The sequence below is a fragment of the Mustela nigripes genome, chromosome 6 (assembly GCF_022355385.1).
Source record: "Mustela nigripes isolate SB6536 chromosome 6, MUSNIG.SB6536, whole genome shotgun sequence".
In the NCBI taxonomy this organism is placed as follows: domain Eukaryota; kingdom Metazoa; phylum Chordata; class Mammalia; order Carnivora; family Mustelidae; genus Mustela; species Mustela nigripes.
In genome coordinates, this window is record NC_081562.1 from 86605516 (window position 1) to 86621277 (window position 15762).

A 15762-nucleotide genomic window follows, 5' to 3' on the forward strand; every position below is an offset into this window, starting at 1 on the left:
TTATCTAGCTACTCTCACCTATAGTGTGAATCAAAATTGAAATTAAAAACAACCCAGAAAGTTTGATTCCTGAATTTTTCCCTTTGCTTTTTTTTTTTTTTTTCCCCATTCCCAAGCTTACCTACAGTCAGTGATTTTTAACAATATGCCGGTTTGGGGGTTTCAAGACCAGTGATATAACCCAGAACTTTCCAGAAAACATAAGGCATTCCTATTCCTAATACATTGTGAAGAGTAGAGTCCAGCCCTGGATTGACATCAGTCAGCATTAGCCAAACGGGGACAACTCTTACATTCAGAAGCCTACAAAGTCAGAAGAGAGGGGGAAAAAAAAAAAAAAAGGCTGAAGAAGAATAATGAACCTTGAGTGAAAAATACGTCTGTTCAGATTTTATTTTATTCTGTTTGGTAGAGGGAATATAGCTTTTTTTTTTTCTCTTGAGCCTGCAAAATATGCATGCTCAGCTATTGCCTGAAATAAGATAACTGGCCTTGCATAAAAGAGACTTTGTGTACCATTGACTGATTCCCTGCTAACCCCAAAGGGTAGTTCTCTGTGATTTTGAACAATCCTACCTTGTTTTGCAGAGGGGGGAATGTCTGTTGATAGGCAACAGGTGAGCTTGAAATCAGATTTCCCCCACGGGGGTTATGTTTTATGAGCTGGCAAGGAGGGAGACAAGACTAAATAATTTTTTCAGTCCCAGGTTGGAGCCTGGCGGGGAGAAGACCTAGGTCAACTGGGGCAGGGAAATTCGTGTTAGATGAAATAAATATTAAGGAATTTACTAGTATTTCTCAAAATATTCTTTAGAGATTTAGAAAATGCTGGTCCTACTTGTGGATCCATCCAGCTACTGTAATTCCAAAGGGGGCATAACGTTTTTATAGTCAAAACAAGCCATGCAGTATCATTCCCCTCCTGGAAATCAAAAGACTATGCTTGCCCGTACTTCCTCCCAACACTCAGCAACCTCCCCCTTCCAATGCAGGTGGTGGTGAATGCCTTGGTGGGCGCCATCCCCTCCATCATGAATGTGCTGCTGGTGTGTCTCATCTTCTGGCTGATTTTCAGCATCATGGGAGTTAACCTGTTTGCGGGGAAGTACCACTACTGCTTTAATGAGACCTCTGAAATCCGATTTGAAATTGAAGATGTCAACAATAAAACTGAGTGCGAAAAGCTCATGGAGGGGAACAACACAGAAATCAGGTGGAAGAATGTGAAGATCAACTTTGACAACGTCGGTGCAGGCTACCTGGCACTTCTTCAAGTGGTAAGTGTTGCCGTTTTTGCCAGTCCTGGGGAATTCCGACAGCTGGTGAAATCACATTTGGTTCCTTCTCATTCCTATCTCCAGAATCAGGGTTACTCCTCGTGGGCCACAGAGAACAATGTCCTTTCCCAATCCAGTTCCAGGGAGACACCTTTCCTGAGAATTCCTGAATTCTCCAAGACCTCACTCAAGGGGGGGTGGGGGGAATCTCTCCCAATGCTCAGGACAGAGTTCTGCTCAGCAACAAATTGATTCCTGCAGTGTAAAAAAGTTGCAGAGAGATCACCTTCTCTCTCCAGGGCAAAGTATGTATTTAAAGAGAACGGGGGTGGGGAGAAGAAGGTAAGTGCATAGACACCAACCACACCAACAGAATGGGAATTCTGATTTAGCAGAATAATCCTATATAACAGCCACACTAAGTTAACTAAAGAGAACAATATGGCAGTGCTAGGATGCTGCCACTCATGTCAGCCCAACCCAGAGAAAGTTCTCAAATTAACTTGTCACATTAAGAAAGGATTTATTTTAATTATGTAGCATACCATCATGTCTAGTTTTGTCTTTGACTCTCACCAATTTTTTGGAATGTTTGACAAGACAGTAGGATGCAATGAAAGCTCTTAGGCTTTGGAGTCAGACAGATGTAGGTTTGAGCCGTACTGCGGTGTTTATTGCATATGTAACCTTGGACAAATGACTCAACTTCCCCACGTCTGTTTCTTCATCTGTTAAATGTTGGTGATAATACTTTGCACTGTTGCTAAGAGGAGCCCTAATAATTTTTTAAAATTTCTTAGAACAATGCCTGGCACACAGCAGTGCTTGATTAATGGTATTTTGCTATATGTATTTTTGTTACTAATACAACCGTGCCTGCATCATATAGTCCTTGGGAGGATTGAATGCCATAATGCAGGTGAAGCTCTCAACTTGACCTTACAGATAGTAAGCACTTACTGTTAGCTAGCATTGTTAGCTAGTAGATGACAAAGTTGATAGAATGAGTTTTATCCTACTCCAGAGTCTTTTGTTGTTTTATCCCAGTTGGAGAAACGGGACCTGCAAATTAAATCTGATTTGGAGCACCTCCAGGAGACCAATACACGTCAGTCAGCCAGTTAGACACTGTATTCACAGAGTCCCCACCTTGTTGTGCTGTGGTTGGCACTACTAGGGCCACCTGACATATAAAGAACCACCCGTGCCCTAAAAAAACTTTGAATCTGGTTAAATAAATAAAACAAATGGGACAAAAAGAAAACGGAGAACACTGAATTGCTAACCACTATTTGTTTCCAAAATCAGAGGTTTAGTAGATGGAAAGACAGTGCAGTTAGGAAGGGCTGTCTGGGATGAAGGCAGGATTGCCATTACTGTAGGCAATCCTAGGATGGGGAAAGATCTGGCCTTGTGGCCTTGTGGCCTTGTGTTTTTGGTTTTGGTTTTTTTTTAACTGCAACTTAGAAATTTTCAGACCCCCATAGCTTATTTAACACCATGGTAAAAAATGACTCGTGGGTGGTCGGTTATGTTCTCGGTAGCCTCAGTAGATTCCTGGCACTTGTTCATAAATACAAGTTTGCCCGAGCATTGGGCAACCTTCTCGGGCCCGTTTTAAAGATCTTTTATGAAAGTATTGATCCAGCTACCATTGTCAACATGTTTCTCTGCCAAACTTTGATGTTATTTTCAGGGACTTAGACAAAGCCCCCTTGGGACCTGTGTTAACTAACAGAAAATTCTAGGTCCAAATGAGACCGCACCCAAACTCAGTCCTGTGTTCACAACCAACCTGAGCCTGGCCTCTGTGACCCCTGCCTAGACTCCCACCCCCTGCCCCCAACAGGCACAGTCTAATGACTGACTCTGTTTGCCAGGCAACCTTCAAAGGCTGGATGGACATCATGTATGCAGCTGTAGATTCCCGAAAGGTAAGGATACACCTGGCAAAACCACAACCTTGAGAGAAGGCTAGAAAGCAAGCAGCATGGCAGCGAAAGAACGGGTTAGGACACGTATTGCTGGTTTGATTGATTATAGGTCAGTTTCCTCCTCTCAGTCATCATGTTTTTACACCAGCTCGGGATGATCAGGCTGTTGGTTTTGACCTGGCCCCAGAGGAGCCATCTCTTCTTCGGCTGACCCAAGAGTGGCTCCTAGCTGCCCTATGTCCCCTCCCCCTGGCCTCGTCATTTCCATAGTCTCCACCAAAGTCTCCACTCTCTATTTGCATAGTCGCGGCTGGGCGGGGCCTGGATGACCCGAAAGTAGCGCTCCCTCTGCCCAGCTTGTGCAACAGCTCCAGTGGGCGGTTATGGCTGGTGGTAAGGGCATGTCAGATCGCCCACCTCATCCCACCCCCACCCTCACCTCCCAGGAGCTGATTCTCTTCTTTCCTCTCCGATCCTTTTTGACAGCCCGATGAGCAGCCTAAGTATGAAGACAACATCTACATGTACATCTACTTTGTCATCTTCATCATCTTCGGCTCCTTCTTCACCCTGAACCTGTTCATTGGTGTCATCATTGATAACTTCAATCAACAAAAGAAAAAGATAGGTTTCCTCCCCTCACTGCCAGCGGCCAGAGCTCAACGCAGATGAGAGACACTTCTGTCCCTATCTCTAGAAAGAAAATCCCTTTCTTTCTCTAAAATCCTTATTATCACCTCCCTGTGGCCGTGGCCCCACTATACATTAGTGCCATCAACTCTTTCGGGGGCGGGGTGGGGGGGCTGGATTGCACAGAGTGTGCTTTACCACGTTTCCTAGGCCAAACTAACAATGTCCTAATACCTAATGTACTAGCAATTCTTGAGGTCTTTGCTGGGTGTGGCTTCCCTCCAGGGGGCGGCAGATCAGAGAGGGCCTAGTGATAGGGGTGAAAAGGACAGCAGCAGCTGAATAACTGTAGCAAGAAGTAGAAAGTTTCATGACTGATGGGAATCCCTGGGCACCACTAGCAAACTGGGATTTGAGAGACCATCCTTGGAAAGTTCACTTCCTGCCTTGTTCCAGGTGGTTAACAATTTTTCCTAAACAAACTGAAGCACTCACTCTCGTCATCCATTGTAGAAGTCATATCTGTGTCAAGGACCTCCCCGTGTTGTTTTCTTATACCAGGATTTCTGAATTTTTAATGTTGGAAATAAATGGGCCTATAACCAGGACCTGAAAATCCTTTCGTTCTAAAATGTTCTTCTTTAGACTTCTGTTATGGAAAGCAGGTCCCCCAAAAATGTGTGAACCAGGAAGATTCAACTATCTTCAGCATCACAGCTCTCAAGTGTGCCCTTCCCTGAGGGTCCAGAGTGGGGCAGTCCATTTCCTTCATGCCTAGCCGCTGGTGGACCTCAGGAATTTCAAGCTGAGGATGAAGGCTGGTGTTTCTTTGAATTAGAATAGTTGTCCTAGGTCTTACCTCATTATGGGCCAACTATTAGCTTAACTGACCTCTGGAAAGGTCAGAGGGTCAGGCCCCCCTCAGCTCTTAAGGTTGAATCTTAGGTCCAAACCACAGTGCGTGAGAGCCTATTGTAATTGCTTGTTCTCTTCTTTCTTCCTTTACTTTGGAGGTCAGGACATCTTCATGACAGAAGAACAGAAGAAGTACTATAATGCCATGAAAAAGCTGGGCTCAAAGAAACCGCAGAAACCCATTCCCCGCCCCCTGGTGAGTGCAGGCTGAAGGCAGAGTGAGACCCCAAATGGCAAATACACTGGTAGGATTATTGCCAAGTAAAGAAAGGGGTAAATGACGGGCTGCCTGTGTCCTCTGATCTTCTCCCAGCCACCCCATTCAGAGGATCTGGGGAAGACAGCAGCACAGGGACTACGGTAGGGGATGGCTTTTATATTTGTGCTTGACCTTTCCTCTGAGACTTCCGTGGGCTGCAGCAGAGAATCAGCCTGTTATAATCACATAGGCTCTGGCAATGGAAAAAAGATGTTTTAAAAGACTGCTAAAAATTGACAAAGGAAAGTGAAAATGAAAGCTGGTCTCTTTCTCCCACTGCAAGATAGGATGTGACCACTATCTTCTCAGCTCTCTGCCCAGCAAGTAAGTCTTTGCGAGACAAGATAGTACCCTGACTATTTGTGGGAGAAGAAGAGGGTGAAACTAGGAGTGTAATGTCCTGATTTTCAGTCTTGAACTGAACCTTTTGTCAAACAAATTTGGGTACTAGGATCTTGCTTTGCCCATTGGTTGGTACCTGCCCTCTAACGTCAGAGGACATGCTCTGCTTCTGAAGCCACGTACCCAGCAGAGTGGGACACCACCCCCAGGCTCGAAGTTCCATCTTCTGTAACTTTCATTTAAAGTACCTTTTTATTTAAAAACAGCACAACTCTTCAAAGCTCACCTGGCAGTCTAATTTGTAGAAATAAAAGTAGAGCTACTTTGAACCAAGGGTGGGAGTCCTTAAGCATTTTCCCTACTTAGTGCCACCCTCTGGGCCTGGCATACTGCCCCCCCCCCCCCCCCGCCCCGCAACTTCTGAGAGGAAGGAAGCCCTCAGGCCCCACCGAACAGTTGGGAAACCAGTAAGTGAAAGTGATCCTCAAAGTAAGCACCAGCTTGAGTTCCTAGGTTTTTAAAAAAAAAAAAAAAATTCAGAGATCTTAAGAAAGAGAATGTTTTTGGTATTTCTTTGATGTTAGAGCTTCCATTTTGTGATGGAAATGAGACTGAGAATGGAGAATGTTAACATTTCTGAAGCTCTCTTCAGTCCTTTGCATTCAGGAACCTACATGTATTTTCTGTATTTTCTTCTGCTCTAAAATATAAAAACGTCCTATGGCAGGAGACATTAATAAAGAGTGATCAGCACTCATTCAGCAAATAGTTAGATGTCTCCTACTAAGTTCCAGGCACTAGGCCCAAAGTGACGGACACAATTCAGACACTGTTGTCAAGGTTGTTTTTAATACAGGGAAGATTTAGGTAATAAACAATCAAACCACCACTATACAACCTGTAGTGTTGTGAGAAAAAACAACCGGCGGGCCTGACAGAGAACAGGGAGCTTGGGATAGGGGATCCACTTCCGTAAAGTAGTCCGAGAAAGCCCCACTAGGAAGAGTCTATTTGGGTAGATGAGAAGGAGCCAGGAATGCTGGCTGTAAGAGCAGAAAGCACCCATGTAGCCAGGTGGTGACCGGCTAGAGGAAGGGGCATGAGGTGAGCCAGATTAGACTGTGCGAGGCATCTCTAAATCAGGCTAGCAATATGAACTTTGTTGCAAGCCCAATGAGAAACTGTTGAAAAGGGGCGCCTGGGTGGCTCAGTGGGTTAAGCCGCTGCCTTCCGCTCAGGTCATGATCTCAGGGTCCTGAGATCGAGTCCCGCATCGGGCTCTCTGCTCAGCAGGAGCCTGCTTCCCTTCCTCTCTCTCTGCCTGCCTCTCTGCCTACTGTGATCTCTCTGTCAAATAAATAAATAAAATCTTAAAAAAAAAAACAAAACTGTTGAAAGGTTTTAAGTAGAAGCAAGATAGGATCCATTTGTGTCTTTAAATAATCACACTTGCTTCTCTGGAGACTGGAGGCAGGCGAGAGAGGTGGCGGGACACCAGCTGGGAGACTCTCCCAGAAGTCCAGATAGAAGATGGTGGTGCTTGGGCTAGTGTGGGGCCAACAGAAGAGGGATGAAGTGGATGAATTCAGAAAAATCTGTCGGACCTGCAGTGTATGCAGTGGGGGGGGGGGGGGGACGAGGGAGAGGAAAGTGACAAGGGTGACCCTTAAGGGTCTGGTTTGGAGACTGGGTGGGTGATAGAGATGGGAGATGAGTGGGTTGGGTGAGAGGCAGGAGGACAATTTGTCAGGTTGGAGATGCTTGTGAGTCAACAAGGAAGAGATGCTTGCTGAGAAAGCAACATAGCAATTCAGAGGAAAGAACTTAAGAAACTGAAGGACACAGACACCATGTACACAGTAGGAATAGGTGAGCTCTTCTGGGGAGACAGTGTAGAGAGAAAAGAGACAAGATCAGGGCAGACATGGCCAGCAAATGAGGCTGAACAGGGGCAGTTGGCAAGGCGGGAAGTCCTCCAGAAGCGTGTGATGGCATAGACACCAAACAGAATAGGGGCAGCGTTAGAAAGCCTTGGGGAGAGAATACTGGGTGTTATCGGGGTCTGCCCCTGCTCCTGACACCCTGCCAGAGCAGCGGCAAAGAGCTGGCCAAGGGTGCAGAAAAGACAGGTGAGGGCAGCTTCCATGGTCCATTGAGGGAGGCTCTCATGAATGTTCTCATGTCTTTCCTCCCCCTCCCACCCCTAGAACAAAATCCAAGGCATCATCTTTGACTTTGTCACTCAACAAGCCTTTGATATCGTTATCATGATGCTCATCTGCCTTAACATGGTGACCATGATGGTGGAGACAGATACGCAGAGCAAGCAGATGGAAAACATTCTCTACTGGATTAACCTGGTCTTTGTCATCTTCTTCACCTGTGAGTGTGTGCTCAAAATGTTTGCCTTGAGGCACTACTACTTCACCATTGGCTGGAACATCTTTGACTTCGTGGTAGTCATCCTCTCCATTGTGGGTAAGTGGGACCAGCAGGGGAAGACGCAGGGTGCCTGCCTGGCCTCGAGCACGGGACTCCTGGGTGAGCGGCCGGTTCCATGGGTGTCAAGTGCAGGCCCGGGCCTCTCATGGCAGAGGCCCAGGTGCATCTCTAAGTCATCTCATGGACCCGCCTAGTAGGTCACGTGGTCAGTGGGTTTCTAGTGAGTGTTCATAGTTGTCTTGGATTAGAAATTCCCTGGTTAAAGGGGGAAAATGATAGAGATTTGGCTCTTGCTTTTGAGGTGTTTAAAGTTAACAGGGAAAGTTAAAAGAACCCTGGCTGAAGTTGCAATGTAATGTGGAAAAAGGAATGGTAAGAGATTGTTGGTTTGGATACTAATGAAAGTAGTCTGAGAACATTCTGGTGGGGACAGCAGGGCTCGTTTTACTGTGCACCGGCATGGCTCTTCACTGGCATGATCTCATTTGATGCTTATGACAGCCCAGGAAGCAGGCTGTTTTTTAATCTTCTGTGTGTCCAAGGTCACCCAGCTGGGAGGTGGCAGAGGCGGAACTTGGGTTGGATCTTAACAGCAACTGTAACATTTTGCTTCAACCTAGAGGCATGGGAGGGTTGATACTCTGGCAGGCAGACAAAATGCTGACCTATTGATTGGCCTCCCAAAACTTATTTCCTGGACTTCCTAAAAGGCATCTCAATGGTAAAACACTGGCTCAGTTCCAGGTAGGTTTAACTGACGTAGGCTGGCAGAGGAAGAGTGCCTGAGGCCCGAGGGAACCAGCCCCAGAGCTGGTGGCCAGGCTGGCTGAGCAAGGTGGTGACCAGGGGCGACTGAAAGCAGCTGGCCTTCCCCTTGGCCTGTGCTAGTTTCTGGTTTTCTTGTTCTTTCTGCTGGAGTAGCACATCAAAAAGTGTGCTGATACATGGAGCACTATTCTCATACATCTCCCCCCAAGAAAAGAACTCCACGATTAAATTACTCTGGGCAGCTCTACACATGGAATCTCCCTTTGGAGACTCCCAGAGCACAGTGGCCTATAGAAGGGTCTTGGAAATCCTACAGTAAAGAATGGTTGAATATACCATCCTACCTTTATTTTGATCACAGCACCCTTTTTTCAAATAATACTAATGGTATCTCATGTTTTAATGAAACATACTATGTGCTGGTCACATGTTCTAAGTGCTTTGCTCGTTATAATTCCTATAGTCCTCACAACAACCTTCTAAGTACAAGAAACTGAGGCACAGAGCAGTGACCAAGACATGAGGCTGGTGAGCGAGTGAGTGAGGGTTCAAGTCCAGCCCTGGCCTCAAATCCACACTCCTGAGCTCCCACAAAACACACTTTGGACAATGTTGCCCTGTCCACTGTTCTTCAATGTTTCCTGCCCACCCGTCTTTGAGTAGGAAAACCCACAAACCAAACCATGTCCCCTATTCTCAGATGGTACTGAAAAACAAAGGGAAGAATAATTTTACTTTTGGTGATTAGGGTTTTTATTAAATAGCATTCATTTGTTCAGAAACAAAAGTATAGAAGTCATCCTTTTAAATTAAGGGAAGTTAGGGTAACTAGCCCTGGGACCTCCTAGAGGACCCCTTAAATGGTGTTCCTGCTCCCTGGAGTGCTGTCTCCTCATCTTTCTCCCCTTTTCTCTGGAGACAAGCACCTGTTCATCGGACAGAACTTTACTCTAGCACCTTCTCCCTGAAGCCTTACTTGCCTACCAGAATGCAGTAGTCCAGATACGACCTGACTTCTTACAGTCACTGGTTATGACTGACTTGAGATGCAAAAAGAAGAGAGCTGAGAATTCATCTTGGGTGCTGGCTGAGGTAGACATTTTCTTGAGAGCTCAATTACTTCATGGAATTCTAACTCTAGAAGATGCTCCAAGAGGCTGTCCGGCCTCCTCTCTGAACTTACTGCATCTTGTCCCTTGTTAAAGTTAAGATTTTTGTCCTGTGTTGAAAAAGAATCACGCATAAAGAGTTTGACTAATCACAAAGGCACCTTTATGAAGGAATGCATGGGGGAGTGTAAGTCCAAAGTGGTGTCCATTACTCTGATATGTCTCCAGTTAGACACCTGTTTGAGACTTAGAGGAGGAGGGAAACAAACAAACAGAAAACAGGAGATGTTTATCCTAGCTTCAAAAGCTCGGTGGGGTGCCTGGGTGGCTCAGTCAGCTAAGCGTCTAACTCTTGATCTCGACTCAGGTCACCATCTCTGGTTTGTGGGATGGAGCCCCGAGTCAAGCCCTGCAGCAGGCTCCATGCTCAGTGGGGAGTCTGCTTGAGAGTCTCTCTCTTTCTAAACTAAATAAATCTTTTTAAGAAAAGAAAAGGTGGGGAGGAACTCAAATAAGGGGTTTGCCCTGTATTCTGCAGTTCATTATCCCAGTATTTGTGAACCCTTAGGGTTGAAAGATATTTCCTTATTCAGAGTAAATCCTTCCTGTCCGTAGAAGCTCGTGTTGTCTCATCGGGGCTCAGCAGCAGGAGCAGGTGCTGAAGGAAGAGGGCACGTCATTGCCTTCCCTTCAGTTGCAACCTTGGCATACCCTCTCCCTTCCGTGGCCCTTCACTGGGCTCGCATGATTGCTCCGCAGTGTTCAAGGCAAGTGGTCTGGCTGAGGTGGACCCCCAGATAAGTGTAAACAGACAAAGGCCCTCTGGGTTTACATAGTCACCCTCCCCTTTTATATCCTACTTACTATGCCTTGACGTTTTTCTCTGCTGATGCTGTTTCTGATTTATGGCTTTAAACACAAAATCTAGAAGCTCTGAGTGAAAAGCCATTCCTGAGAGATCCCCTCTAGTTTTCTTGGCTACTTTGGCAGGGTAGGGACACGGGACAATAAGAAACAAAAAACGTCTTTTCAGAGCCGGGAAGAAGATACTTTGAAAATTCGTGGCATAGCAGAATAACCGAGACATCACAGCCTAGGGGCATGAGGTCCTGGGTGGTGCCAAGCCCTCCCATTCACTGTGTGCGGATGTGGAAATCTGTTAGCATTTCGGAGGGGAATCAGTAACACCTCAGAAAATCACACATGCACAAAACTGAGAAAAAAACTAATTGTTCCTGAGTAGGAAAACAGATAAATGAGGACATGTTCATGAGATGGAATACGGTTCAACCATAAAAATGAATAATCCAGAATTAGTGTAATACCAGAGATCAATCTCACAAGCATAATGCAAAGTCCTGAAATTAAGTTAGAGATCGAAATACCTTGCCTTCTAAAAAGTTCTAAAAAGATACAGTACAATTCTTTCAACATAGTAGGATGCTAGGATGCTATCGATCTAGCTATGATAGCGTGGATTCTTCTGTAGTGAAATTGCGAAGAAACTGGCATGATACTCCACCATCTGCAGGACCGTGGTTGAAGAGAGGAAGCAAATTTGGTAAAATTACTTGCGTCTATTCAATCTGGATGTGAAGTGCATAGATGTCTATGTTATTGTTTCCTCTGCTTTTGCATACATTTGAAACAGGTGATTTTCTTTTTTCATCATGAGAGTCCCAATTGAATGGTAAGGCGCTCATTCTGTGAAGCCCTTTGGACACAAGGGCTCCAGGGCCAGGTGACCTAAGAGAAAGGGGTCTCCAGTCTCAGTAACATTTCTTCTTCTGTCCTCTTCTTAGGAATGTTCCTGGCTGATATAATTGAGAAATACTTTGTTTCCCCAACCCTATTCCGAGTCATCCGATTGGCCCGTATCGGGCGCATCTTGCGTCTGATCAAAGGTGCCAAAGGGATTCGGACCCTGCTCTTTGCCTTAATGATGTCCTTGCCTGCTCTGTTCAACATTGGCCTTCTGCTCTTCCTGGTCATGTTCATCTTCTCCATCTTTGGGATGTCCAATTTCGCGTATGTAAAGCACGAGGCTGGCATCGATGACATGTTCAACTTTGAGACCTTTGGCAATAGCATGATCTGCCTGTTTCAGATCACAACCTCGGCTGGCTGGGACGGCCTGCTGCTGCCCATTCTGAACCGCCCCCCTGACTGCAGTCTGGATAAGGAACACCCAGGGAGTGGCTTCAAGGGTGACTGCGGGAACCCCTCCGTGGGCATCTTCTTCTTCGTAAGCTACATCATCATCTCCTTCCTGATCGTTGTGAACATGTACATTGCCATCATCTTGGAGAACTTCAGTGTAGCCACAGAGGAAAGTGCCGACCCTCTGAGTGAGGATGACTTTGAGACCTTCTACGAGATCTGGGAGAAGTTTGACCCCGATGCCACCCAGTTCATCGAGTACTGTAAGCTGGCAGACTTTGCAGATGCCTTGGAGCACCCTCTCCGAGTGCCCAAGCCCAACACCATCGAGCTCATTGCCATGGACCTGCCCATGGTCAGTGGGGACCGCATCCACTGCTTGGACATCCTTTTTGCCTTCACCAAGCGGGTCCTGGGAGATAGCGGGGAGTTGGACATCCTCCGGCAGCAGATGGAGGAGCGGTTCGTGGCGTCCAATCCTTCCAAAGTGTCTTACGAGCCCATCACGACCACACTGAGACGCAAGCAGGAGGAGGTGTCGGCCGTGGTCCTGCAGCGCGCCTACCGGGGACATTTAGCAAGGCGGGGTTTCATTTGCAAAAAGACCACTTCCAATAAGCTGGAGAATGGAGGCACACACCGGGAGAAAAAGGAGAGCACCCCATCCACAGCCTCTCTCCCGTCCTACGACAGCGTAACTAAACCTGAGAAGGAAAAACAGCAACGGGCAGAGGAAGGAAGAAGGGAAAGGGCCAGAAGACAAAAAGAGGTCAGAGAATCCAAGTGTTAGAGGAAAGCAAAAATTAAATATTGTACAGATGTAAAACTTGCAAGTGAAAGATTGTTTACAAACTTCCTGAATCTTTTCAATGCAGAACAGCTGTGGAGACACTTGAACTGAAGATCTATACCAAACGTAGTCTGCTTACCATGTAACACGGTTGCATCTTGAGCAGTGACCTGCCAAGGGCCAAGGACCCTGCTCCCCGGACTCACAGATTTTCTAACGCTTGGGCAGGTGGTTACTGCATGTTCCACATCAGTCAATGCAACTTAGGACAAAACCAACAGGATACAAAAACCAGAGGAGAGGCTGCCGGGACCAGCAGATTTCCGTTGCAGCCAAAGGGATTTTATTTTTTCATTTTGGTGATTCTCAGAAGCAGAAAGCATCACTTTAAAAGTTTGTTTGTTCATGCAAACTGTATTTGCATTCTTACATTAGTTAAGCTAAGCAGCAAAAAGAAAACACACACACAGACACACAGACACATACACGCACACTCACATCTAGCCCGTGGCATTCAACTGTCAGTTTCTTTGACATAAACCGCATCTTCTCCACATGGGCTTCACGTGGTTTGGAGATGGGTGGGGGAAACAATCAGGTTTCTTCAGGCTGAGGAGGACTTGCTCAGGCCAATTCCAAACATTGTGCTCGTTCAATGCGTAGAAATGATTTGCATGATGGCATGCCGTGATCAGAAGTCATGCATGAGAACCATACACCACAGGACACTACTAATCCTGTCCCCTGCACTGGGTCAGCCTTCAGACGGGACCCAGCCCTGCACCGTTCACTGTATTTGGAGGAAAAAAAAAATGGTAAGAGTTCCATACCCGCTGCAAATCCTTATGAATTCTTAGAAGTCTTTCATACACCTTCTGGGTAGGGAAACATAAGCGACCAATTGACCACAACCACCAAAAAAAAAAACCCAGTCCAACAAGCAGACGGATCCGTTGTGTGTGTATGTTTAACAGACGTCTCTAACATACAGCCATTGTTGCACATTTCGAAAGATGAACTATTTAAATGCTGCTCTGTGTCCCTCCATGGGGAAACTTTGATCTCGAATGGCTTGTATTAATAATGTCACTGTAAAACCAAATCCTAGGGCTAAAAACAAAAAAATCCAAAAAAAAAAGTTCATTTGTATTGCAATATTTATGATGATTGTTTAGCCTTCATACTGGAGAACTGACACTTACTTGGGGCAGAGATAAAATTGCTACTCAAAGTGGCACCTTATCTCTAGGGGGCAATTTGGGGAACTGAAAAACTTTCATGGGGGTTGGGGTGCTCACTTCATTCAGTGTCCTGTCCTTCTGCACTGTGGCTTTCTCCGGGCTCGGGCTCGGGTCCCGCTGGAGAGACATGCAGATCTTCCCGACGGGCCTCCCCGCTCTACAGAGGGCTTGTCGCGAGCTCACACACTGCATGGTTCCTCTTGCCTCCATCTCATTTTTGCACCAAGCGGGGCTTTCCTTACCTACAGAGCTGGGTGAGGGCAGCAGCCCTGGGGGCTGTGGCGGTGGTTTCTTCCGTGCATTATAGAATAGTCACTGGTGGGACCTGAGGGAGAGATGGAGCCGCCTCTGAACCAAGCCCACTTGGTTTCTTTATTGCACTGATTCTCATGAGACAGCGATTTAATGTGAATTCTTCAGACGTCCCAGCTTTCCCCCAACCCTCTCACGCCGGCCCCTGCACAGTTCCCTCTCCACAGTTGTGCCATCTGCTTAGCGACCTGCCCATTGTCCTTGGAGGGTGGCTTTGCGGGGAACACCGTGTCTTCCGTTCCATCTCCCGCTTTAGGGAAGACAGTTTTTAGTCCAGGGGTCTCTCCTCTGATGACTAGCACTCACAGCCACGAGGCTGCACTTGAATGTCAGGAAGTCCTCACAGAGAACGAAGAGACTTGAGCGAGCGAACCAAATCAAAACCAATTCTTCCCGAACCATAAAACCGAGGGGGACTGAAAGCACCCTGTAATCAGACACGCCCATCTGCCTTGCTGTAGAAGCACTCTGGTGTGATTGTACCAACCACTTGACTAGTTTTGCATAGAACAAACCACAGCAAGCCAAAGCAGAGCTTTCTCTCTTGTCGGACCGTTAGAAACTCTGCCTGACTCTCGTCAGCCTGCTTCTGCGGCCTCCTCCGTAGGACTTCTGTACTATCCCCCGACACCAGGCTGGAAAAGCATTTCTCTCAGTGACCCTGCTAACTGCTAGGACGAATGTATGGTAACATGTACAGGCTACATCGTAAACAGCACAAAACAGAAGCTGACATGTGTGGCTCTTCTTTTTAAGAGAATTATAAATACTGTAATATATCATTTTATTTTATTGGCATGCCTTTTTGTAAATACAAATTATTAACTTATCAAATAGGAAATGGCTTCTGGCTTATGCCATTGTCATGTTTATTTTTATTTTTTATACTTTTCTTTCTTCTTAGATCTTAGATGCTGTCAGCCAATGTACATCCCCAAACCAGACAGACAGACAAAAAATTTTTTATTGCTAATGGTCTTTTCCAAAACAACAAAAAATATATATATTTTTGTTCCAATGTGCAATAAATTCTAACCACTTCTATGCAAGATTTGGCTAAACTTCATAATTGTTCTTAGGTCTTGGGATGGGCAACAGAGCTATAAGATCCCGCTCGGTACCCCCCAAGCGCTCATGCTAGTGATGTCATTAAGCTACTAGAGCATATTAATGAGATTTTTTCTAAGATCTGACCTTTTCCCTCCCCCCAGACCCTCAGCAGCTATCTCCTCAGTAACACACAAATGGGCCTTGGTATCTGACCCCCATCAGCCAGCTTCGTAGGGAAGAAGCCCCCCCCCCACTCTATCTGATGTTTCAATTTTTTTTTTTAACTTTTCCTACCTTCTTTTCCCTCACCCACCGCCCCTCCACCCACTCGCTCGCTTACTCTCTCACTCACCCGCCCTGCTCCACACTTCTTTGGTAGTAAATGACACCATCACCAGCAGTTTACACCCGCAGTTAACAGGCACTGAACTGAGTCGGTGACGTTTCTGTGCGCCTTCACTGAGTGGGTAAGTGGCAACGCTTTGCCAAATATTAACGAAGCCAATCAAAAAGCAGCCGCAGCCACAGTATCA

General features: G+C 46.2%; 1 protein-coding gene across 2 annotated transcripts in view; it reads left to right on the forward strand.

Annotated features, from left to right (window-relative positions):
• The window catches only part of SCN8A (sodium voltage-gated channel alpha subunit 8), a 175938-nt gene extending 160176 nt beyond the window's left edge, over positions 1 to 15762 (forward strand). For both annotated transcript variants that reach the window (XM_059403160.1, XM_059403158.1), the window contains exons 22-27: positions 993 to 1277; positions 3158 to 3211; positions 3698 to 3835; positions 4848 to 4952; positions 7565 to 7835; positions 11479 to 15762. In XM_059403160.1, coding sequence (XP_059259143.1) covers positions 993 to 1277; positions 3158 to 3211; positions 3698 to 3835; positions 4848 to 4952; positions 7565 to 7835; positions 11479 to 12626 — 2001 coding nt within the window. In that variant the 3' untranslated portion in view covers positions 12627 to 15762. The remainder of the gene's footprint in view (positions 1 to 992; positions 1278 to 3157; positions 3212 to 3697; positions 3836 to 4847; positions 4953 to 7564; positions 7836 to 11478) is intronic.